This window comes from Notamacropus eugenii, chromosome 2 (assembly GCF_028372415.1).
Source record: "Notamacropus eugenii isolate mMacEug1 chromosome 2, mMacEug1.pri_v2, whole genome shotgun sequence".
In the NCBI taxonomy this organism is placed as follows: domain Eukaryota; kingdom Metazoa; phylum Chordata; class Mammalia; order Diprotodontia; family Macropodidae; genus Notamacropus; species Notamacropus eugenii.
In genome coordinates this window covers 506,534,861-506,559,776 of record NC_092873.1, presented here as the reverse complement: position 1 = coordinate 506,559,776, position 24,916 = coordinate 506,534,861, and the positions used below count along the sequence as shown (strand labels likewise).

The following is a 24,916-nucleotide window of genomic DNA, read 5'->3' as shown; positions in this document are numbered from 1 at the left end:
TTATGGTTTCTGTGCTGCCCTTTTTCCAAGGCATTCACCACAGTGAAAGTTGATTCCCTGGGTAAAGTAATGAAACACATCAATTATTTGTAATGGACAACAGCCAACTGCAGATTCCAGTTTCCCAGATGTGATGTAATGTTCTCTGCTACTGTCGTTTATTGTCTTCCCTGTTTTGGGGAGTATCACCTTAGTTTTGTATATTAAGTGTTGGAAGGAACTTCAAAGATCAGCTGGTTCAACCTCCTCATTTTACCAGGGACAGAACTAAGGCCCAAAAAAGTTAAGGGCATTTGCTAAGGGTGCCCTTAATTCAGATCCAGAATGTTTCCCTCTTTCACATTGGAGATAATATCCACACTGGTGAGCTTTAACATCCACTGCCAGGTTGGAAAGAGACTTTTAGAGAAGTACCCTATGTGTTTCTCCTTGGCTCTGGTCTTTAGAATTAACATTTTTAATTTTTAAATTAATTTTCAAAAAAATTAATAGGCATCTGTTCTCTTTAATCCTTTCTTTTCACCACTTCCATTCCCTGCCCTGAAAAAAAACCCTACAAAAATATATGTAGCTATATTGGCAAAAAAAAATTCATGGCTGCTCTGCACGTCATTTTTCTGTCAGGAAGTGGGCAGTATTCTTAATCATTGTTCGTTAACCCTGGTTGATCGTTGTGTCAACAGGAGTTTGTAAGTATTTCAAAATTGTTGGTTTTTTCAGTATTATTGTTATAAACTGTTCTCCTGGGTCTGTTCCCTTTACTTATCAGAAGTTCCAAGTGAAGTTGAAGTGCTACCCACTCCCCTGACCCTTCCTTTGTTTGTAAAGACTTCTTATGCTCTCGATTATTTGAGATGTCTCCCCACTCCTCTCCTTTTCTTTCCTAGTGTATCCTTTCTTCCTCTCCCTTTCCTTTCTCCTAGTAAGATCATCAAAACATAACAAAAATCACTCACAGGCCCTTATTTAACTCATTCTATGACCCTTGCTGACATCAGCGCTCTTAGAGGAAACTTGTACCATACTACCATCACCCCCTGCTCCGTTAAAATGCAAATACTTCATCTTTATCTTTTCTTGATTGCTTGTATTTATCTTTTTATGTCTCTCTTTGTTCTTATGTTTGTATTCTGAAGTTTCTACTAGCCTTTTCATCAGGAATACTTAGAAGTCACCTGTTTCATCAAAGGTCCATTACACACACACATACACACACACATGCACATACGTAAACACACACATATTTTGCTGAGTAAATTACTTTTCATTTTAAGTCTGTATCTTTTGCCTTTTGGAATTTTGCATTACATGCTCTTCTCTATACTGGAAGCTGCTAAATCCCATGTGATCTTGACTGTGGACATATTTGTGGAAAGCAGGAAAGCAGCCAGTAGACAGGAAGAGACTGAGGTAAGTAAGAGAGTTGGAATGATAAGAGAATGATTTGCTGGAGAAGATGGGGTAGAATGGGATCCCTTGTGCATGTAGAGGGCTTGCCTGGCAAGGAGAAGGGCCCTGGGAGGCAGGGGTGTTGGTGGCAAAAGGCATCTGAGTAATGTGAGATCAGTAAAGGAGAAGAGGGAGCTCTCAGTGAATGGTCTTGGTTTTTTCAGTGAAATATGAGGAGAAGCTCTCAGCCAAGAAGATGGGGGGTGGAAGCCAAGTGAATTTTAATGAGAGATCAGAAGGTTTGGAAAAAAACCGCTCTGCTGGGTGGGACAGTGAATCACTAAGGAGGTGTGAAAGGATTGCCTGTAATAGTGAAGGCCCAGTTGTAGTCACCCTGGTCAGCATGGTGTTATGATACGAGTGCAGAAGGTGAATGGTGGGAGTAATCTAAGGCTGGGGCTTAGCAGGACGAGATCTTTGGTAGGATAAAAGTCTCTGAAGGGATTGAGAAAAAAGGACAGTAAAGTTCAGCTGGTTCACCAGGGTAATGATGGGAAAGGCAGGAGAGTAGTCACTACAGGGAAAATGATTTGGGAAAGAACTAAGGAGTTGAGGGGTTGGAGGTCACATCAAGGGCAAAGAACGGGGTTTGGGGTTACAAGGCAGAGGGAGAGATGGAATGATGAGATCATGACCATGGAAGTGAATACTCGTGAGTGATAGAAAGATGGAGAGTGTGATCTTCTACCCTGTGGCTGAAGTGGCTGGAGGAACAAAGGCTGAGAATGGAGGAGATTTAGAAACTGGGAAGTTAGAGTGTTTGAAGGAGTGTCTATATGGAGGTCACGAGTGGAGAAGGAGAGAGACTGGGAGCTGGCCACTGAACTGAGTGAGGCCAGAAGAGGGTCCTGAAGGGAGTAGATAAGAGGCTACCAAAGTCTTGATTGGAAAATAAAATGGAAAGGGTGAACTATAAAAGATAGGTTGCTGAGTGATGATGGTAGGGGGAAAGCTGGAAAGTGTAATGAGGATCAAAAAGTTCTCCAAACCCTGCCCCCCCAACCATGGCTAGGATTTATTCTTAAATTATGTCTCTCTGATCTGTTTGCCAAGTCATTTGTTTCTGATAAGTGGTATTTCAGTTTCTTCTTTTTTTTTTTCCAATCTTTTAATTTTAAAAAAATATTCATTAATGTCTTGTGAAGTTACGAACCTCTGTTTGGTCCATTCTAATTTTCAGGGTGTTTCTTGCTTGGGTAAAGTTTTGTACCTCTTGGGTCAAGTTTCTCCTCTCTAGCTCTCACTTCTTTTCCAATTCTTTACTCTATCACTCTCATTTCAACTACAATACCATTTTAAAGTCTAGCCTCATTTCTTCTGTTAATTCTAATTTATCTTGTAAGCAGCTGTTTTTCTTTGAGGCCTTGCTTGTGGGTGTTTTTGAGTTTGTGTCCTGGGCATCCCTGGCCTCATAATAACTCTGTCTTTTTGTTTGTTTCTTTAGTCTTCTGTGAGTGACTTTGTAGTCCTTAGGGCAACAGATGTGAGAGCCTGTGTTGTCAGGTCCTTTAGGGCAGGAAGGGATTCTGGCTTAGGAGAAAAAAAAGGATTCATACTGGCTTCACTATGAGCTCTTTTGGGCCTGAGTCTGCATTTTTGGCCCCAGCACTGAGTCTAAGATCTGCTCTGGGCAACTTCTGGGGGTGTCCACAGCTAGCTCTGTGTTTCAGGCCTGAGCTACTAGTTTGGGAGGGGTTCTGAGTCCACCATATCCTGTGAGTTGATTTAGCATTGAGTACCCCTCTTAGTGACCTCTTTGTTATTGGCTTAGGTCCAAGGAGTCCAAAGGCTGGGTTGGTAGGCACTCCTAGCTGGCCTACCCCAGAGCCCTAGGTGCTGAGTTCATGATTCCAATACACCCCTTCCCATACAGTTCCTGCCCTGGTCACTTGCCTGTAGGTTGAATTTGTGACCAGGAGCTGAAAAAATGACTCACTGTAGTTTCTCTTTTGGTCATTGTTAGGGAGAACCTGTACTGCTTCCTCCTCCTGTACCATCTTGGCTGGGAAAGCTGGCCCTGTTCTTTTTAACATATTTAGCAGTGACTTGGATGTCTTGTTTTTCAAATGTTCCAGTGTCAGGAATCTGAGAGACATACGTCGCAGATCTGAGAATAGAGTACGGTATTCAAAGACATCTTGACAGTTTTGAATATTAGACCAAGTCTAATGAGATGAGATATAAGGATAAATGTACAGTTTTATCCCAGGGCTCATAACCTTTGAATACTCTTTATCTCTCTCTGAATATATATATGTGTATATACTTGTATATGTAAACAGATTTTGTTTTTAATATAAATGTTAGCAGGCTATAATAGTGAGGTATTTCCATAGAACATTTGAAAGCAGACCACAACTTCATAAGTTCTGAAAGGTTCAGAGAATCCTACCATATTTATTGGTAATTTTTAAGAAGACTGTAGGCCAAACAACCTTATCAAGGTACATCCTATGCATAAGTTAAAGTCATACAAGATTCTCTGATATGGCAATAACTTTGTCCTAGAATCATCTTATTTTCCTGATTTAGTGAAACAGCAAACAAGGAAACAGATATTAACCAAAGGTGTTTGCTGCTGTTGTAAAGGATACTCAGAACAGATTCCAAATGTAAGAAGCATTCCTTACAAAGGGTGAGGTTCTTCTGACTACTTCAAGCTGTGCGGTGTAGAAGCATTAAGGCATCCTGAGAATGAGACAGAACGCAGCCTGTGCCAGTAAAGACAGCTCAAGACCATGAATCCAAAAGCCCTAGGGATAGCAACACCCTCCAGGTCACCAGACTTGCTTCTAGCTTGGCCCTTACAAACACCATCCAGGAGAATAACAGCTATGGAGAACGGTCGTTCCTCCCTCTCCTCCCCACACTGATGGATAAGCTCAGGAACCTGAGCAATAGGGACAACCAGGCCTGCCCTGCTGTTGCCCCCTGAAAGCAGTCATCCAGGGAAGCAACTCCTTTGGGTAAGGATCTCACCATGTCCACCAGCTGCTGCCAACAGCCACCACAGACAAGCTAGCCTAGCGGTTATATCTTGGCACCTGGAGAAAGAGGCACAAAAGGTGGCATGTGCCAGGCAGGTCAAGCTGCCACAACCTTTCCTCACACCTAGGACCCTGAGCCCAAGAGCCCCTGGAATTGCAGTGCCCTCCCCCTTCCCTAGACCACCAGGCCTGCTTCTAGCCTGGGTGCCAGAACCACGGAAAGCAACCCTTGTTGGGATGGGAGCTGACCACTTTCTCTGAAGGTGTTGTGCCCTCTGCCTCCTGAGAGATCACCATCAGAAACAGATAGGACTTGGAGCTCGTGTCTACGAGCACTCTGTTTTCTGTACATCCAGAATCTTGTGTTCAGTTAAAGGGCTCAAGTTTAGGAAAGGACATGGACAGACTGGGGAATGTTCAGAGTAGGAAAATGAGATGATTAGGAGTCTGGGAAGTCATGTCATATGAGGATGTGAACGAACTGTGGGCATTTCTGTGTTGTTGCATTATGTATCTAAAATTTAGAATGTACTCTTTCCTTATTGCCACTTTTGAGAATCCCCTTGTTGCCTTTCCAGCACGGCTCAGACACCACTTCCTATGTGAACTCTCTTCCAGTCTCCCCAGCTCCTAGCACTGTCACCCCCCATCACCTGGCACTGATTTTGTACGTACTTGTATGTCTCCAGGTTTTCTCCCCTCATGTCATGTGAGCTGCTTGAGGGAGGACTGTTTATGTGACTATCTCCCCAGCCTCAGTGGAGGATCCAGTTCATAGCAGCTACTTCATAAATGTGCATTCATTGAAGAGGAGCTGTCCTGACGTATTTGAAAGGCTGCTGCAACATCAAGGGCAAAGGACTGAAGCTGTAGAAAGGCCGTGTCAGGCCTAAGGGAGTGCTTGCCTTCCTTAATAATTAGAACTATTCAGAAAAGAAGCTGCCTGCCTTGGTGAGGGCTAGGTTTCCTCTGCTTGGAGGCTTCAGGCTGAGGCCAGATGGAAGGAAGGATCTAACAGATTCTTGTTTGGGAAAACATGGCCTCTAAGGGCTTTAGATCAGTTGCAGAGTAAACAAAGACTTTAGGAGACATTTAATTCAAGGCTCTCATTTTACAGAGGTGAAAACTGAGGTCTTAGGTGATGTGACTTACCCAAAATCACATAGGTAAAAGCCAGAATTTTAACCTAGGTCTCCAGCCTCCGAGCCCAGCCCTCTGCATCCTATCGCACAGCCTTTAGCCTATGAGATGCCTTGAGCTTGGACCTGGGTTTGTTTCCTTCTTTTCTCTTTGAACCCTCGAATGAAAGCTCACCAACCCCAAGTCAGCTTCCTATTGCTAGGTGTGTTCTAATCCACCCTTTTCTGGCTTCACCATCATCTTTCCTCTTCCTTGCATCCTATCCATAAGTTTTACTTGATGGTTTTTACTCTAGAGAGGAAAATAGCAAGACTGGAAAAGTTATTTTAATGGTTACCCAAACACCTTCCTATGTGTTGTGGGTATGTGGCCTCTTTATCAGAAGGAGAATCTTTTAAACCCAGGCCAATGCTTTATCTTCATGTTGATTTAAGTGCCTCAGAGTTTATGTGGGATGTGCAGGAGAAACTTCATTTTAAAAATGAGATCATGTTCATAAATCTACTCAAGACCTGGGTGGTCAGTGTTTGGCTAATCTTATACCTCTGTGTTTTGTCCAGTGTACTCAGTCTATGAATCAGGAAATTGGTCCTTTAAAAAAATTTTTTTTTTTAATCTACCCACCTTACTTTGAGATGATCTAGTAAGTTCATCTTTGTTGTTTTGGGGGTGGGAGGGATGGCTGGTGTAGATTATAAATGATGCTTTTTCTTTACATGTTAGGTTCTACTTTTAGAAGTATCTTTTCTTTGGCATGATGATGTATTGACATTGGTTTGTAGAAGTTTATGGAGAGGTTGAGTCCCTCCCAGCAACAAAGGACCTTTATAAAGACTTATTGACTTAACTTGATGAAATGGAGAAGTGATGGACCAAAGGAGAGTTGTAAGTTGGTTCCTCAGGCTGCTTCCAATGCATTGACTCCAAAAAAATAGGCTAAACTCTGCCTTTAAGAGAGTTCACCTTCTTTTGTGAGGATTAAGGTCTTAAAGAGCAGTTAGTACCAATATTATAAAAATTGTTCTGAAAAAAGAGAGCACTCTACCAGCATTCTTTTAGGACAGCACTTAAGTAAGGGAAGGATAAATCATAAGGGAATTGTAGATCCATATTGAATATTGATTCAAAATTTAAGTAAAATCCAAAAATTGTTGTGACCACATTGGATATATCCCAGAATGGTACCAGGTGGTCCAGTGTCTGGAGTCAAAAGACTTGAGTTCTAATCAGGCCTCCAGCACTTATTATATTGGGCTGTGTGAGCCCGTCAAGTATCTTAGCTTCTTTTTCCCTCCTCTGTAAAATGGGGAGGATAACAGCAACAACCTCCCATGGTTGTTGTGAGGATAAAATCAGATAATATTTGTCAAGTATTCTGAAAATTGTAAAGTGCTATATAAATGCTAGCTATTATTGTTACTATTATGCAGAAAAAAGCCTTTGACAAAGTATAACACAAATTTATGCTCAACACCCTACAAAGTATAGGTGTAGAAGAACCTTTTAAAAATATACCGAATATCAGTCTAAAAGTAAAAGAGAGTACTGTATGCAACTTGGGTTCAATATAAGCTTTCTTAATAAGTACAGGAGTAAAGCAAGAATGCCCTTTCCTCACTATTATTTTATGTAGTTATAGAAATGTTAGCAGTAGCAATGACAAGAAAGAAATTATACGTGTATAGATAGACAAAGGGCAGAAAAAACTGTCGTTTTTTGCTGATGACAGGATAATTTACTTAGAAAATCCTAGGGAATCAGCAAAGACAGTCATTGAGATAATGAGCAAAGTTGATGGCTACAAAATGAATTAGCAAAAATGAACAGCATTTCTATACAATAACAGCAAACTCTAAAACATAATAACAGAAAGGAAAATGCCGTTCAAAATAACTACAAAATGCACAAAATATGAGTATAAATCTACCAAAACACACAAAATACTTGAATAGATTCAATTATAAAATATTCCTTAGGGAAATAAAAAAACCTGAAACACCCTAAATAGTTAGAGAAATATTCATTGCTCATGCCAATCAATTAAAAAAGTCAATACTGCTAAAGTTGATTTACAGTTTTAATGCTATACCAAGCAGATCATCAACTAGATTCTTTATACTGACAAAATAGTAACAAAATTAACTGGAGACAAAGTACAGTCTTTTACCTAAGAAGAAGAATAACAAAAATAAATCTTAATTTAGAAAAAAATTAATATTAAGACCAAGTGGAAGAAAATTTGAACCTAATTTTGTAACTTTAAATGTGAATGGCTTAAACGACTCAATAAAATGAAAGACAGTGACGTATTGGATAAGAAAACAAAGCAAAGGCTTATATAGAATGAAACTGAGGGGCTGGACTATGCATCAGGTGAATCCGTTGCAATCGTGCTATCAGACAAAGCAAAAACAAAAAAGAAATGCAACATAAAAAGACATAAAGAAGGAAACTACATTATGTTGAAAGGAGTCATACATAGGAAGCAAACCAATGTCAGTGTCAAACTTACATGCTCCAGGAAAGATCAGCAGAATTACAAGAAGATGCAGACAATAATACAAAAACAATTCATTTCCCTCTCTCAGTTAAGGAGAGATTTAGCAGAATGGTAAATAAAAGAGAAAATACAGAATTAAATTGCTGGAGAAACTAGAATTAAAATACTTAACGCATCTTATAAATGAGATTGCTTTGGAATATATGTACTTTTTCAAGACTATGTGGAACTTGTACAAAAAATGATCACATGTTAGGACGTAGAGATATTGCAAATAAAGCAGCAATAAAAAAGCAGCAATGGTATAACTAATATATTAGTTATAAAAAATAGACCAATAAAATTAGTTATTAGTTCAGGGAACATAAATAAAAGACACAGACCCAAATTGAGACTTAATGAAATCCTAAATAATGGGAGAAAAATTATATCCCTAAAAATCTGTGTTAATAAAATGAAAAGGGACAGGATTAATGAACTAAATGTCCATTTAAAAAAATCAGAAAGCCATAAATAAACTCAAATTAAGCCAAAAGAGAAGACATTTAAAATTAGAGGAAAAATAGATAAATAGGAAATAAAAAAAACTATAAGAATAATAAACAAAACTTAAAATTGGTTCTTTGTGAAGACTGGCAAAATTGATAAATCTTTGGCTAATCTGATTAAAAATAAGAGCACAGCAAATCAAACCAACAAAGTCAGTGAGGGAAATGACAACAAAGCTAAAGGAAATTGATAACACAACACTCATTTTTAGTTGTTTTGTGGGGGTTCTTTTTAGTTACATTATTATAGTCATATATATTATTTTCTAATGCTGCCTACTGTACTTTGTATGTGTTCATATACAATGGGGAAAAACTAGAAAATTTCTTATTAAATGTAGGAGTGATAGCATATCCTTTTCCTCTGCTATTATTTTACATAGTTCTAGAAATGACAATAAGACAAGAGAAAGCAATTAAAGGTATAAAGAAAGGCAAAGAGAAGACAAAATTACCTTTATTTGCTAATAACATAATGGTTTACTTAGAAAATCCCAGGGAACCAACCAATAAAGTAATTGAAACAAAAACTTCAAGAAAGTCACAGCCTATGGTATTATTATACAAAAGTGAACAGCATTTCTTTTGAATAAAAACAGCAAAATTCAGTAGTTAGTAACAGAAAAGATTAATTTAAAATAAATATTCATGAGTCCATAAAATATCTGGGAATCAGTCTGCCAAAGTACAGTCAATACCTGTATAAGTACAGTTGCAAAATGTTTCTTAAAGAACACACTAAATTACTGAAGGAATATTGTGTGCTCCTAGTTGTGTCATGCCACCATAATAAAAATGGCATTACTACTAAAACTTATTTACAGATTTAATGTTGTACTAATCAACCTACCAAAGGGATACTTTATAGAACTAGAAAAAATTGTTGTGTTTGCCCTTCGTTTTTGAAGAAGGCCATGACATTAAAGAAATGATGACATGACTTGCACTTGACTTTGTTTTGAGGGAGGGAGGGCTGTGCAAGGTCACCAGCCTCACTTTCTCCTCCTGAGCCATCAGGAAAAAAAATTATTCATTTGAAGAAGTAAAACATCTAAAATATCAAAGGAAGTAATAAAAAAAAAAGGTAGGAATAAAAGTAGAGTAAAACACTTCTAGGCCTCAAACTGTATTATAAAGTAGTAATCTTGAAAACCATTTTGTTCTGGTTAAAAAGTAAAAAATTATGTCAGTGGTTTAGTTCAGCAGACTAGACAAAAAAGAATCAGAAATAATTGCACTCAATAACTCAACGTTTGTAACCCCCAAAGCATAAATTGCCTAGAAAATTACTCTCTATTCAGCAAGAGATGCTTGAAAATTTACTGGAAAGCACTCTAGCAGAAATTAAGTTTAGACTAGCATCTTACTCCATATACTAGAATCAATCCAAAATGGATTCGTGACCTGAATGTGAAAGATCATGACATATTAAAATTCAAAAAGAGGTCAACCTCTGGCACCAGCTGCAGCAGCAGCCCCAACCCACCTCTTTTTTTGTCTCAGCCACCCAACACACAGCAGTCAGCCTGAGTCTAGCAGCAGGTGGGATCATCTGGCCAGGCATGGTTTGTGAGGGATGCATGCTGTACTCTGGGTTTCTGTTGCTGTTATCAAGCACCATTGAGGTGAGATCCAACTTGGCCTTGGTGTTTCTGATACTTGATGTGGCAGCAGTGCCCTCAGTGGCCACCATGGTGACCAAGGACTAATCCTTGTGCTTCTTGGTCAAGAAGACAAACTATGCTCTGAAAGCACTGAAAGCAAGCTTCCCAGCCAAGTATATGAATGAGCTGAGTAACAAGGGAACAGGTCAAACCTATGTCCAGTCACATCACTGGCAAACCACTCCATTAAAGCAATTCAGTCAGACTCTTCAGCGTTCGATCGGCTTCCACAGTGACAGTTGCCCTGATATCCTCACCCAGTGATCTGGTCCAGAAATGTGACTCCCATGAGCAAAAAGCAAAGGGATAGCAAACTGCATGAACCAGATACCTACCTCAAAGGAGGTCAAACACCAAGAGGAAATCTTTGAGTTTTCTTAAGGAGAAAAAGACTTGATAGAGACCTTGAAATTAGCAAAAAAATAAAAAATAAAAAGACCAATCATGACCCCACACTTAAACTCTTCGTAATGACAGAGCAAGAATTAAATCATATTTTTTTGGAAACTGGAGTTTCTAATCTCTCTGCATGAAGATCTCTTCAGCTAGCTTTGAGAAGTCAGGAAAAAGGATAGATCTACCAAGCATATTGGCCCTGTCCTAAAGGAATGGCTGCCATGTCTTAGCTCCTACAATAGCTACTGCAGCAACTCAGTCATTGCCAAGACATTGTTGGATCACAAGAGGCAGGAGTAGGTGCAGGATATTGGAGTCACCTTTCAGTTGAAAGCTGGCCTCTCAAATTTCTTTAGTATCCCCAGACATTGGCTAGTGAAGTACCCTCTACTTCTCAGAGATAAATTGAGGCACTCTCTAAATGATAACCCAGACCCACAACACTTGGAGGAGGCCATAAACTTCATTCAGGGGATTGTGGCTGAGATCAGCACCAAGATTGGGTAATCTGAATGTCACTATTATTTGGACAGTCTGATCTATCTCAAAAAAGGCTGGAAAGACTTGTTGATTGACAGCTCCTGGCCACTGTGTTGCCATGGTGAACTGAAGAACAACAGGGGTGTGAAACTGCACTTCTTCCTGTTTTAAGAAGTACTTGTCATCACAACAAGCAGCTGTGCTACCAAGTCTACCACAAGTCATAACATGTGAAGAAAGGACTGTCTGCCAGATAACCTGCAGAACAAAGAGGTCCACCTGGTGGCTCTATCCAAGGCACCTTCAACAGCAGTGATCAGCTTCAGAGCCAGTCTCACTCCCTGCTGGCCAGAGACACCTTCAACAAACAACAGTGGCTTAATTGTACCCATCAAGAAGAGACAGCTCTCAGTGCCATGGACCAGGCTGAGATGCTGGGCCCCCAGAAGTTTTCTCCTCTGCCCACCCCTCTCAGTGGAGAGATCAAGCTGGAGCAAATGGACCAGTGGGGCAGTAGCATGGACATGAGTGAAGTCAGCCTCGATTGGAGCAGACGGACTCCTGTGGGAACTGAAAAAAAGACAGAAACAACCTCTCTGTCCTTCCCAGATCTGCTTACTTGTACAGTATTTGCGTTCAATAAATGGAATGGCTTTGGAGAAGCCCCTTTTCACACCTTGCTGATGGTGTCTGAAGTCCCTTGTCTTTGCCTTTTTGCCTGGGTTGCTGTAACTGTTGATCTGTAAATTGGACCTTGCTTATATCATTTCAAGTTGTTTTCTGTTTGTGTCTGCATAGATGAGAGTTACTTTCAGTTACTTTCAATTGTCCTGCTGGGTGAAAAACGGAATATCAGAAGTGCTGATGTCTCTTTAGGGCTCTTCTAGATGCCTCATACAGAAGAGGAAAGCAGGGGAGGGAGCAGTGAGGTTCTCAGGTGTCCTCTGATGATGGGTCATAATAATGCTTGAGAAACAAAGGCAAGAACAGGAGGAGTCAATGACTTGCATTAACTTCAGGTCAATACCATGATTTTGGATCAGAGAAATGACCAGACCAAATCACTAAGGATCCTGGAAGTGAACTTTCCAAATGAGGATAATATAGTGAGTGTCAAGTGGACCTTGCTCTTGGTCCTTTTGTACCCACTAGACAGACTCATCAAGACTTGGGAGCAAAAAACTGATTAAATGCAGATGAAAGCATGCTATTTTCTCCTTTGCTTTTTTTTTCCTTTTTTGTGGTTTTTCCCTTTTGTTCTGATTCTTCTTTCACAACGTGAGTAATGTGGACATATGTTTAACATGATGCATAACTTATATCAGTGCTTGCTGTCTTGGGGAGGAGGGAAGGAAAGGGAAAAGGAAAACTTTGGAACTCAAAACCTTATAAAAATGAATGTTGAAGACTATCTTTATATGTATTTGGAAAAATTAAAATGCTGTTTCCAAAAGAGAAAAACTGATTAAAAAAGAAAAAAACAACCTTTAAGATGGTGGTGATGGCTCTGTTTACATGTACAAGATAGGGAGAAAAAGCTTTGGAAGGCAAATTATTCTTTCTTGACCTTTAGGATTTGAGTTGGGAATGTTGGAATTGAAATCATGAATATGTTTTCCTTCTGAAAAGACACCCCCATCCTTTGCCTCTTCTGCAGGATTAGCTTTACTATGGTTTCTTACCCTGTGTTTTGACCAGAATCATCTATTTCTCAGATCCTGATTGGTTCTATAGTGGAGTCGGATTGGTCCCTCATCTGTGGGCCACCAACCTATGGAGGCTTGTCTCAAGGGCTGGAGACTCTTGCCCATCATCGTCATTATTTTCAATTAGGGCAGGGTGGATTGTGAACTTTAAGTAACTATGCTAAATATACTGAAATTCTTCTTTAGAGTATAAATATTAAGGCTGAATTGTACAAAAGTCTACCCACACCATCACTAGTGGTAATAATACTAAGTTGTTGCCAAAGTGGGTAGTTGGGTTTTGAAAAAAATTTTATATGTCTTATAAGTTTACAGGAAAAAAAGGAGACATATGTGTCAGTTTACCTTGTATGTATCTCATGTGCATTAAAGAAATTTGTTGTGATAAGATAAACCAGTGTAAAAAAACCTAAGGTATAAGTACATCATTTTTAAAAAATGAAACAAAACTATTGTGCTCAGTTTTAACCTGTAAAACCAATTTCTGTGTTTATAGATCTTGTATACGGTGAATTTTTTTTCCTATTACAAGTTTATTAAAAGTGATTTCTTGAGAGCAGTCAATGTGTTGAGTAACAGCCTATCCACTGATAAAAGCAGGCTAGAGGAGAGAGACTGTTCAGAAGAGAAAGCGAAAGAATGAAACATGGTCTTTGAGGAGACCGTGGACTTGGGGCTAACCAGAGTGTTGGGCAAAGAGGCAGCTCCAGATTGGAAGAGAAAGGCATTGAAGACTCAGATGAAGAGGAATGTTTTTGTGTAATGTCTTAAAACTTTTCTGGAAGCACTTAAAATAAAGTACATTAAGTGGGAAAAAAAATTTTTTTAAATATACCGATCTATATACCTTTGACAGCTTGGAGTAGGGGATGAATTCCCTAAGGAGATAATATAGATAAATTCAGTTACATGAAAGTGAAAAGCTTTTTCATGAACCAATGAATGCAACTAGCATTAGAAGGAAGTGGTAAGTCACTAGTGCACTAACCTTGACAGGATACAGGTTGGTTAGCTAACTGTAGCTGAAATGCAAGAGGAGGCTGTCACGTGGCCAATGGAAATAGTCACTTTTGAGCAGCATGACACCCTGCAGAGCAGGAAGGTCTAGATCCAAATGACCGTTTTGGGGCTCCAGGCACTTCCAAAGCCTCAGGTAGTTTATGATGACAGCCTATGTTCCAGCATAGTTTATTTTCTCTGTATTCCTTATTGATGTGGTACAGGGGTGAGGGAAGTCAAGGGGCAGCCAGAACTGATGAAGGGCACTAAACTAAAAGCTGCTTATTCCACTAAAGACAGAGTGTGAGTAGAGGTCAACAGTTATTCAAAATCATTTAAAAAGATTTGAAGTAGCCTTAATTCTAACCCTAACCCTAAATGCGTTCATCTAATCCAAACCTCACCTGAGCCGTGAGTTTGGTGTGGAGCTTGTAGCTCCTTAGGATTCCACGTTATTGTCCACCATCCACTGGTCTAGTCCTAGAAATCTTTGCCTTTGGCTTCAGGACTTTCTCCTTTACTACTGTTATAAACCTCTGGCAGCCAGGAAAGTTTGGAGTTTAGAGACATTTTGTTTTGTCACAGCAGACACATCCTAATGAACATGTAAGTCCAACCCCTCACCCCAAACTATGCTTCCTGAAAGAGTTAAGCAAAGCCAGAACTCCACAAATAGTCACATTCCATCTTAATGGTTCATTGTCTAAGGAAGAATATATGCTTTGACTTTAATGATTTGGTGCCAGTATTACCCATTGTCTTTACTTCCCCCCCTTCTCCCTTGGCTCCCCCCCATAGTTTTATTTTTACTCTGAATTTAAGCACCAAAAAAGGAGCGTTTCCATATATATAGCAGAACATAAAAAGATTGTGTATGAAACCATGAATCATATTTTGTACTGCTTGCTTTTTTTCTAAAGATGTATGATAAATTCCACATATTACTTTCAAAAGTATATTGCTTGTCTTCTCTTCAGTGCATTTTCTCCCTTTCCTCTTTCAGGTGTATTGATGTTTTTAATTAATTAATTTTAATTTTAATTAATTATTTAATTTAATTTTAAAATATTTAATTTAAATTTAAATCTGACTTTTAAAAGCCAATTGTAGCAAATGAAACTCAATAATTGTCTAAGTCATTTAGGCATATAAAAATAACAGTTTGATTTCTGGGAAAATTCATTTCTCTACAACTCCAGAATATCTCCAAAATATACTTTCTTTAAGCAGAAATGTTTGTTCTAGGCTGTAGATTAAGTTTTTGAAAATATTTATTCTAAACCTTATATACTTCCAGAATTGAGATTGCATTATTACTGTTTGCAGTATTACTGGAGTAACAAGAAGGACAGCTGTGCATCCCTTAATTTAGTTCTACCACCGAGATCTAGAAAATGCACCAGACTGAGCACCAATTAAGAAATCCAGTAAAAATTCCCTGTGAGTCATTTCCAGCCCAAGTCAGCATACGGAGATGGGCAAAGAGATCTGTGGACAGTGGAGATGGGGTCTAGCTAGAAGCATACCACACGTTTTAGCAAGCAGGGACTGAAAGAGAATACTGTGCACCAGAACAAGAGGAGGTCCTGAATTCATACAGGGAGACCCAGATATTTTGCAGGATGCATGAACACGTGCCACCTGGCATTTCTGTTGTTCACTACCAAATTCTGGGTGTGGGAATGAAGACAATATGAGAAAGAATCGTGTAGAGGAGTGACATTCCAGGTTGCAAGTTCAGAAGCAGGTAGCAGTTATATGGTTCTGACCCTGGAAGTGGAGCAGAGTCTCAGTTCTAGACTCCAGCCCAATCTGAAGCAGAATAACCAGGGCAAGAACCCAGACCAAAGAAGAATCTTTATTTTGTCACTTTGAACCTGCAGAGCTTTCCAGCTGTCTGATAGTGGCTGAATCCAGCAGCAGTCTACTACAGCTCTTACCAGGGGCAACCCTGCAGATATGCTGCATAGATTTAAACACAGGTAAGGAACTTGGAAAACTAAGACCTGGAGGACAGTGACTAGACCACTGTGGGAACTATAAAAGCTTATAGTTCCCCAGGTCTCTGAGATCTTAGAATTGTTAGAGACTCACTTGACACACAAAATGTATCAAGGACAATTTATTAAAATAAGAGGAGGGCAGACCTTCTACATTCATTCCCTTTGAATGAACGGGTAGTTGTTTCCAGTATAGCCACTGGAAGACTACAGTGCTTTCAGAATAATGAAAGCTTCTTATAGTATGCTGAACCAATTTGGGTCTCCTGGCCACCGTCTCCTGACCATGGGACTTTATGCTCTCCTCTCTGATAGGCTTTCCCTCAAACAGCTCGTCAGGCCTGCGCAGTAGTTTCTGACCTTTATGTGACTGTCCTAGGTCACAACCCTGATGCCCAAAACTGTGGAAACAGAACTCCCTTCTTTCCCACAGAATCATGCAGTGTTCAGTATTCCAAGAAAGCAGCGGAAGTACCTAAGAGGATAAAAGTTCAGCCCAGATACTCTATTTCCTAACTTGCCGCTCCCCAGATGATCCCAGTCTGGCCCTAATATAAGTTCAGAATCAGAAAGTGGACCAGAAGAATGAGCAAGCAAAAAAAAAAAAATCCCACCACAAAGCGCTGTCTTGTTGACAGGGATCATAAACCCAAATCCAGAAGAGAAGAATGACTACAAAACATCTGCGAGCAAAGCCCAAAAACCAAAAACACTCTCAAAAAACATTGCACAGCTTGCAGACTAGATTTCGTGGGGGTAGGTTGGGTGAAGCCAAGATAGCAGAGACTGGCCAGAGCTTTTCCAAATTCCCCTCCAAACACTTAAAATAATGCCTCAAAACAAATTCATTTGATCCTCATAACAATTCTGGAAGGTAGGTGCTGTTTATCCACATTTTATAGTTCAGTAAACTGAGTCAGACAGAGGTTAAGTGACTTGTCCAGGGTGATACACTTAGTAAGTGTTTGATGCTGGATTTGAACTTGGGTTTTCCTGACTCCTGGTCCGGAGCTTTGTCCACCTGCCACCTAGCTGCCTCTAGGATGGTGAAGATAAAAGCTCACTAATTAGGGTTCCCATTGGAATTTAGAGGTGGAAGGAAGCTATAGGATAGGCACCTACTGTAGAGAGAGTTGGAAAGTGACTCTTTGGCCTGAAGTCTACTTCATCTGTTCTATTGCAGCAGAAAACAAACATTTTAGGTGAGCAGATACTTTTCTGTTCTATAACTCAGCTAATGTTTATGGTCAGAGGGTGACTGATTAAGGATATTTACCAGGGGCAAAGAATCTTTTAAATGCATGAAATGATATCTTGTTGAAAAAGGCCTATGAGGTGGTATTTTGTGCTACCAAATCAAATATATTGTCAATCAAAATAGAAGCCCAGTGAGCTTTTATTCTCAAACAACTTTAAATCAGTTCTGAAATGGTAAAGATATAGTCCATTGCTGAATATTGCTTGAGAAAACCTGCTTCTTCCTTACAAATAGCCTCATCCAGGATGCTTTCATTCTTATGTAGGTGACTCCCAGTAAGATTTTATAAAGATGAGAAAGTAGGCAGTCAGTCAGTCAGTCACTTAGCATTTATTTAGTGTTTATTATTCAGTAGTTATCGATGTTCTCTCTTGCATTTTTTTCACTATCAGTAAGGACCAAGGTCTTTCTACTTCTTTAAAATCATCCCCTTCTTTAGCTTCTTGTATGTCAGTTATGGGAGCAGCTTGGTGGCACATTGGATAGAGTATTGGACCTGGAATAAGGAAGACTCGTCTTCCTGAGTTCAAATTGAGCCTCAGACACTTACTAGTTATGTGACCCTGGGCATCACTTCACCCTGTGCCTCAGTTCCCCATCTGTCAAATGAGTTGTAAGAAGAAATAACAAACCACTGTGATGTTAAAAAAGTTTGAGAGACATAGTGTCTAGTTAATTTAATCATTTTATAAATAAGGTTAGCATGTTACTAAGAAAAGAAGTTAGTGGCATTCTCGAATGACAAAGACATGGTGTGCTCACAGCCTGTCTGCTCTTGTAAAAGTGGTTATTCCAGAGGGTGGCGATCAATTCTGATTAGGTAACAATTAATGAGAGACTGAATATTATGTTGAGAAGTGGGCTCATTCCAAGGAGGGACTCTTGGACAAAGAAACTCTCTCCACACACACACACACACACACACACACACACACACACACACACACACACACTTCCATTTCTCTGATGCCTATAGTGTGTAAATTTCACCAACTTTAATGGAGATGATAGTTTGTTATAACAATTTTTTAAAATCTTTTCCATTTTTCTTCAGTTGCCTTTTTTCACTTTCATTCTTAAATGCCCTTGGGATGCCTCTGCTAAGTTGGATGCCTTACCATGCTTCATTTAGACTAGTTTTACATTCTTCTGCTTCTCTGATTTATGAGCCAATATTGCTCATAATTATCCATCATCCTACTTGGTAATTTTTTACAAATGAGTTTATGTGCTAAGCTGATGTTGCGTTTGGCAGCCAATTCTTCCTGTTTGGCTAGTAAGTCAGATGTTTGCTGACTAAGGTATTTTCTAACTACTTTTGGTCTCTTTGTGTGGCGGTTAATTTATATTGGTCACAAACAAACAAACAAAAAGAGCCATTTTCCAGTTGATAAATGATCAGAGAAGGGAAGGAAGGAAGGAAACAAGCACATGGACAGGTAATTCTCAAAAGAAGACATCCAAGCTATCAAGAGCCATATGAAAAAATACTTCAAATCACTAATAATTAAAAATGCAAGTTAAAGCAACCCCCACATTCCACATCATCCCCATCAGCTTGGCAAAGTTAATAAAAAGGGAAAATGACAAACATTGCATCGTGCTGCAAGAAAACAGGCAGACTGATGGAACCATCTAGCTTTTCGCGAGCACCATTTGGCACTAGTCCAAAACATCTAAACTGTGCATACCCTTTGATCCAGCTACATGTCTATTAGGCCGATGCCCCAAAGCATCAAAGAAAAGAGGAAAAGCACCAGTGTGTACAAAAATATTTATAACAGCCCTTTTTGTGGTGGCAAAGAACTATAAACTGAGGAAACTGAGTGCTGTCAGTTGGAAAGGGACTGAACATATTATGACGTATTCATGTAATGGAATATCTTGTGGTATAAGAAATGGTGGAAGGGATGAGGTCGTAGTAACCTGGAAAGACCTGTCTGAACCGATGCAGAGGAGTGGAGCAGGATCAAGTGACCAATTTCTATTGCCACATTGTAAAGCCAAACAACATTTAAGATTCGTACAATCGGTCATGATTCCAGAATACCGATAATGAAGCATGGCAGGCAATGGATTCAAGATACAGAATAAGACAGAATTTTGGATTTGGACAACGTAGGAAGTTGTTTTCCTTGACTATGAATATTTATGATGGGGGTTTGTTTTTCTCTTAAATGTGGGGAAGTAGGGGAGAAGGAAAGAAAATAAATGGTTGTTAATTATAAAACCAAATGAAAGTTTGAAGAAGAATTCGTGTGGGTTATATTTCTATATAAAATCATCGCTATCAGGGTCTGTGTCATCTCTGTTGTCCACTTCCTAGTTTTGATGGCGAATTACTCATGTAAATAGTTCAAGATTGAGTTTTTCAAGTTGTGTCATATTTTTCTCATGATTATTCTTCCTGCTTTTTACTAATTCTGATCTGATCTGGCTGTAGCCAGACTATAGACAGCTATCAGAGAGAGTTTGCATATCAATAATGAGTCTTTTCCTGACAGTACAATCTGCTTTGTCTTTTTCGACATTTTTTGGGTGCTCACCATGTTTGGTCTTTATTGATTCTTTTCTGGAAGGAAGTACAAACAGATACGTGGGTGTAATCTTGTAGGTCTTTAGCCTCTCATTCTTCCTCCCGGAGCTATACTTTCTATCTATTTCTAACCACCCTTCCCTGTTTGCATTTCCATGAAAGTGTCAAGTAGTGAGACTGGGTGAATTCAATGGGGAGGCTTTTTTATCAAGTTCTTCCTAAAACCTCTTTGCCCTAGGCAGCTCATCATGGTGCATGAGCTGCCTTGTTTTTTGGAGGGATTCTTTTTCTCCAGATACTTAGCATTAGTAATGTAGTATGTGGTGACTAAATATCCCCAGGGATAATGTGTCTTCTTGCCACTGAACATAAGATAAAGCCATTCCACCAGCCCATTTCTTTGCCTCTCCAAGGACTACTTGCAGGGCATTCTTTTTGAGCTGTGACTTCTTTCTTCTCGTGTGATTTATAATAAATACTAGTTAGCTCCTACAGCCATCTGTCCCCGCATTGGTTATTGGGCATGGATCTCAGATCAAAGTTTGGAGACAGTCTCAGGAGAGATACACATCTCTACCCTCTTTCCTACCATTCAGCAGTAGAAGAGTGCCATATAGAATCAAAGGTAACATTTTTTAAAATTTATTAATGGGTGGTTGTGGCCAGAAAATTTATCACCGAATGGCTAGACTATTGATAATTGCGTCTTTATGCTTAGGTGGATGGGTCCTTGGAAAATAGGGCCAGACTGAAAACCTTCCCAACCTGTTGGAATATACATTTTTCTGGCAAAACTGTTGGGACCTTGGAGATCACTTCCAGGCTGGGATGGGGCACTGGAGGAGAAGGAAGAGAGTGAACACAGACTCAGAGGTGTGCTCAATGGACCTCTAACAACACCTCTAGTAGGCACACTGTATGTTGTTATCTCTATTTTACAGGTAACGGAGATCTGAAATGCTTGCTTAGGATGACATAGCTAAAAAGTATCAGAGCCAGAATTTGCACCCAGAATCCTGGAATCTGGGTCCAAGGTTCCAGCAATGGGTGGAGTGCTAGGCCTGGAGTTAGCAAGAGCTGAATTCAAATCTGGCCTCACACACAATACCTCTGTGAGCCTGAGCAGGTCACTTCATTTCTACCTGCCCTGTTTTCTCCTCAGTAAAGTAAGAAAAACAATAACATCCATGTCCCGGGGTTGTTGTGGTTTTTTTTTAATTTCCACTTCCAAATTTTCTCCCTTCAGCCCCTCCCGCACCCATTAGGAAAGCAATATATAGATAGTTTTCAACATTCACTTTTATAAGACTTTGAGTTCCAAAGTTTTTCTCCTTCCCTCCCTACCCTCCTCTCCAAGACACCAAGCCATCTGCTATAGGTAACTCATGGAGAGTCATATAAAACATATTCTACACTAGTCGTTGTAAAAGAAGAATCAGAACAAAAGGGGGAAACCACAAGAAAGAAAAAAAATGAAAATAGTCAGCTTCGATCTGCATTCAGACTCCACAGCTCTTTCTCTGGATGTGGATGCCTTTTCCATCATAGGTCTTTTGGAATTGTCTTCAATCCTTGTATTGCTGAGAAGAGCTAAGTCTATCATAGCTGATCATCGCACAATGTTGTTGTTACTGTGTACAATGTTCTCCTGGTTCAAAGGCAAGAAATATTACTCATTATACATGTGAAGTCATGTAACATATTTCCATATCAGCCATGTCGAAAAAACAAAATGAAATAAAAGGCATAATGAACATGAAAAAATGTTTTACTCTGCACTCAGTTCATCAGTTCTCTTTCTGGAGGGGGACAGCATTTTTATCATGGGTCCTTTGGAGTTCTTGATCAGAGAACATTGCTGTTATTGCGTACAGTGCTCTCCTGGTTCTGCTCATTTCACTTTGTGTCAGCTCATATAAATCTTCCTGGGGTTTTTTGAAACCATCCTGATTGTCCTTTCATATAACACAGTAGTAATCTATAAAGTAAAGCTGCAAGAATGAAAGGAAAATTGGGAAACAGGGAAACAAATCTTTGCAAGTTCCTCAGATAAAGGTCTTATTTCTCAAATGTGTAGGGAACTGAGCCAAGTTTATAAAAATTAAAATCATTCCCTAGTTGATAAATGGGACTGATCAGTTTTCAGAGAAAAAAATCAAAGCTGTCGATTATCATATAAAAATGCTGTAAATCACTAATAATTAGAGAAATGCAAATGAAAACAACTGAGGCACCACCTCACAACACATCAGATTATCTAACATGGCAGAAAAGGAAATTGACAAATGCTGGAGAGGATGTAGAAAAATAGGGACACTAATGGACTATTGGTAGAGCTGTGAACTGGTCCAGCTATTCTGGAAAACAGTTTGAAACTCTGACCAAAGGGCTGTAACACAATCCTTTGACTCAGTAATGCCACTACTAGGTTTTTATCCCAAAGAATCAAAGAAAAACGAAATGGTACAGGTTGTTGTGAGGATAAATTTTTGTAAAGTGCTTTGCAAACCTTGAAGCACTTATACTGATGTCATTATTAGCTCTTAGCCAGGGTGTAGGGTGTGTTCAGGGAGAACCAGTACCTTTGGTGTGATGACTGCTGAACCCTTTTTAGGGCTCTTTCCACCTTTGGTGTCCACCTGTTCCACCCCACTCTTAACTATGGCTCCAAGAAGCTGCAGCATGCCCAGCAGCCACATCCTAGTAAGCTGTTTCGACAGATGGGTCAAACCAGGTTGAGGGTAACCAAGGGGTCTCAAACCCATTGGTGAGTTAGGGGGAGGTGTTTACCCCAAGCATGTGAAGACTTCCCCTGGTGGAATGGGCAGATGAGAACAATTTTTTCCAATGGCCATGGAGGCAACTGAAGCAGGCGATGTGGAGTGCTTAGAGTTTGGTTAGACACCAGAGACTCCAAGGTCATCCACTGCATCCTGAGCCTTTGCCAGTCATCTTGACTCTATCCTGCCACTGGACTATGATGACTCTGGAGGAGAGAGTAAGGCTGATGACTTCCTGCAACTCTGCCTCACTTAAATCCATATTATGCACAAATCAAAACACATCACCCATACCATTTTACTGTTATACCTCAAAGTCCTGTGGTGACAGGCAAGTGATGAAGCAGCAGATATGGATACACTGGGAATTGTAGTCACAACCTTGCACACAGGTGGCTCAGGCTATAGGGTCGTTTCTCACTGGAAGCATCAGTGGGACTCGGCAGCCCCTTGGGTATCTGAGCAACCTTTTAAGGATTGCACTGCTCACCTCCTGGTGTGAGGAACGGGGCTAGACAAAGTGCCCTAAAAATTGTCTGCTTACCAAACTCTGGCCTAATTACCATGGCAGGTGGGGAATCCCACTCTGCAGTTGAAACACAAAAAAATGTACAAAAACATCTGCAAAAATGATCTTACTCACCATCAGCACATGGAACATGTGCATACTAATAGACACAAAATACAGTAGACCTGAAAGACAAACTGCTCTTGTTGCAACAGAACTCAACATCCAAATAGCAATCCTGAGTGAAACAAGGCTGGCAATTGAAGGCCAGCTTACTGAAGTTGGAGCTGAATACACATTTTTCTGGAGTGGTCACAGTGAAGGGGAGTGCCATAAAGCTGGCATAGGTTTTACAATCAAAACTGATCTAGTCAGCACGCTGCTATGCCTGCCAAAAGGAGTGAATGACAGGCTCATGACAATACTATTGCCACTTGTAGGAAAATGCCATGCCCCCATCATCAGTGCCTATGCACCCACCATGATGAACCTTGATGAGGTCAAAGAAAAATGTTATGAAGACCTAGAGACCCTTATCATCAATGTGCCAAAAGAGGACAAGCTTATAATTCTGAGAGACTTTAATGCTAGAATAGGCTCAGACTACCAGACATGGCAGGGAGTCCTAGGGAGGAATGAAATTGGAAACAGCAACAGCAATGGTCATTTACTGCTGAAGACTTGTGCATCGCATATCCTTCTCATCACCAACACTGTCTTCCATTTACCTAAATGCAATAAAACTTCATGGATGCACCCTTGCAACAAACACTGGCATCTAATAGATTATGTGATTGTAAGGAGAAGAGACAGACAAGATGTGAGAGTGACAAAGGCAATGTGTGGTGCAGAGTGCTGGACTGATCATAGACTTATGCTTTCCAAGCTAAATATTCACATTCATCAAAAGCACCACCTCCAAGGCAAAATGACTACCAGAAGAATTAATGTCAACAAATTAGAGCTCTTCTCTGAGCGTGAACAGTTTGTTGCTAACTTGAAGGGAAAGTTGAGCCAACATACAGTTGGCAACAGTGGAGCAGAAAAGGAGTGGACAGCTCTCAGAGATTTGGTGTACAGCACCAAATGCTCATCTTTGTCACAACACCCGCAAACAACAAGACTGGTTTGATGAAAATGATGGGGAAATCCAGAAGCTGCTAAATGAAAAATGAGAACTCCACAGGATTTACCAGCAGGATAGTTCATCCACCTCTAAGAAGGCAGCATTTAATTCCATCAAAAGAAAAGTACAAGCAAAGCTTAGAGAGATGTAGGATTCCTGGCTCAGTAAGAAGGCAGATGAAATTCAGTTTTATGCTGATAGTAACAATCCAGAGCACTTTTATGATTCCCTGAAAGCTATTTATGGACCTATGGTACATCACAACTACTCAGTGCTGATGGAATCACATTGATTAGTAATAAGGACATGATCCTAGAGAGATGGGTTGAACACTTTCATAGTGTTCTCAACAGATCGTCATCAATCAATACTGAGACCACTGACCATTTACCTCAGGTTGAAGTCAATCCCTCCTTAAACTTTCAACTGAAGAAGAGGTTTTGAGGGCCGTTAGGCTCCTTTCATGTGGCAGAGCACCTGGTGCTGATTCTGTTCCAACTGAGATTTACAGGATAGGGGGATCATTGCTCATACAAAAACTGACTGAAATATTCCAGGTTATATGGCAAGAGGAGGTTATCTCCCAGGAGTTCAAGGATGCCTCTATTGTATATCTCTGCAAAGGTAAAGGGAATAGATTGTCCTGCAGCAATCACAGGAGGGTCCCTCTCTTAATCATTACTGGCAGGATTCTTGCTAAAGTCCTCCTTAATAGGCTGATCCTTTACCTGGAAGATGGTCATATACCTGAGAGCCAGTGTGGCTTCAGAAAGGACTGAGGAACAGTTGATATGGTGTTTGCTGCCCAGCAACTCCAGGAGAAATGCGAGGAGCAGAAT

The 24,916-nt window shown here is 40.0% G+C and overlaps 1 protein-coding gene and 1 pseudogene across 2 annotated transcripts in view; both read left to right on the top strand.

Annotated features, from left to right (window-relative positions):
• The window catches only part of TESK2 (testis associated actin remodelling kinase 2), a 141,143-nt gene that overhangs the window by 86,887 nt on the left and 29,340 nt on the right, over positions 1–24,916 (top strand). The window contains exon 1 of one of the 2 annotated variants that reach the window (XM_072649236.1): positions 1,137–1,410. The exons of the other annotated variant lie outside the window; for it this stretch is intronic. Within the exon in view, the coding sequence (XP_072505337.1) occupies positions 1,219–1,410 (192 nt within the window). The 5' untranslated portion in view covers positions 1,137–1,218. Of the gene's footprint in view, positions 1–1,136; positions 1,411–24,916 lie in introns of those variants that run through there. 2 annotated transcript variants of the gene reach the window in all.
• LOC140530055 (rho guanine nucleotide exchange factor 3 pseudogene) lies at positions 10,309–12,005 on the top strand (annotated as a pseudogene).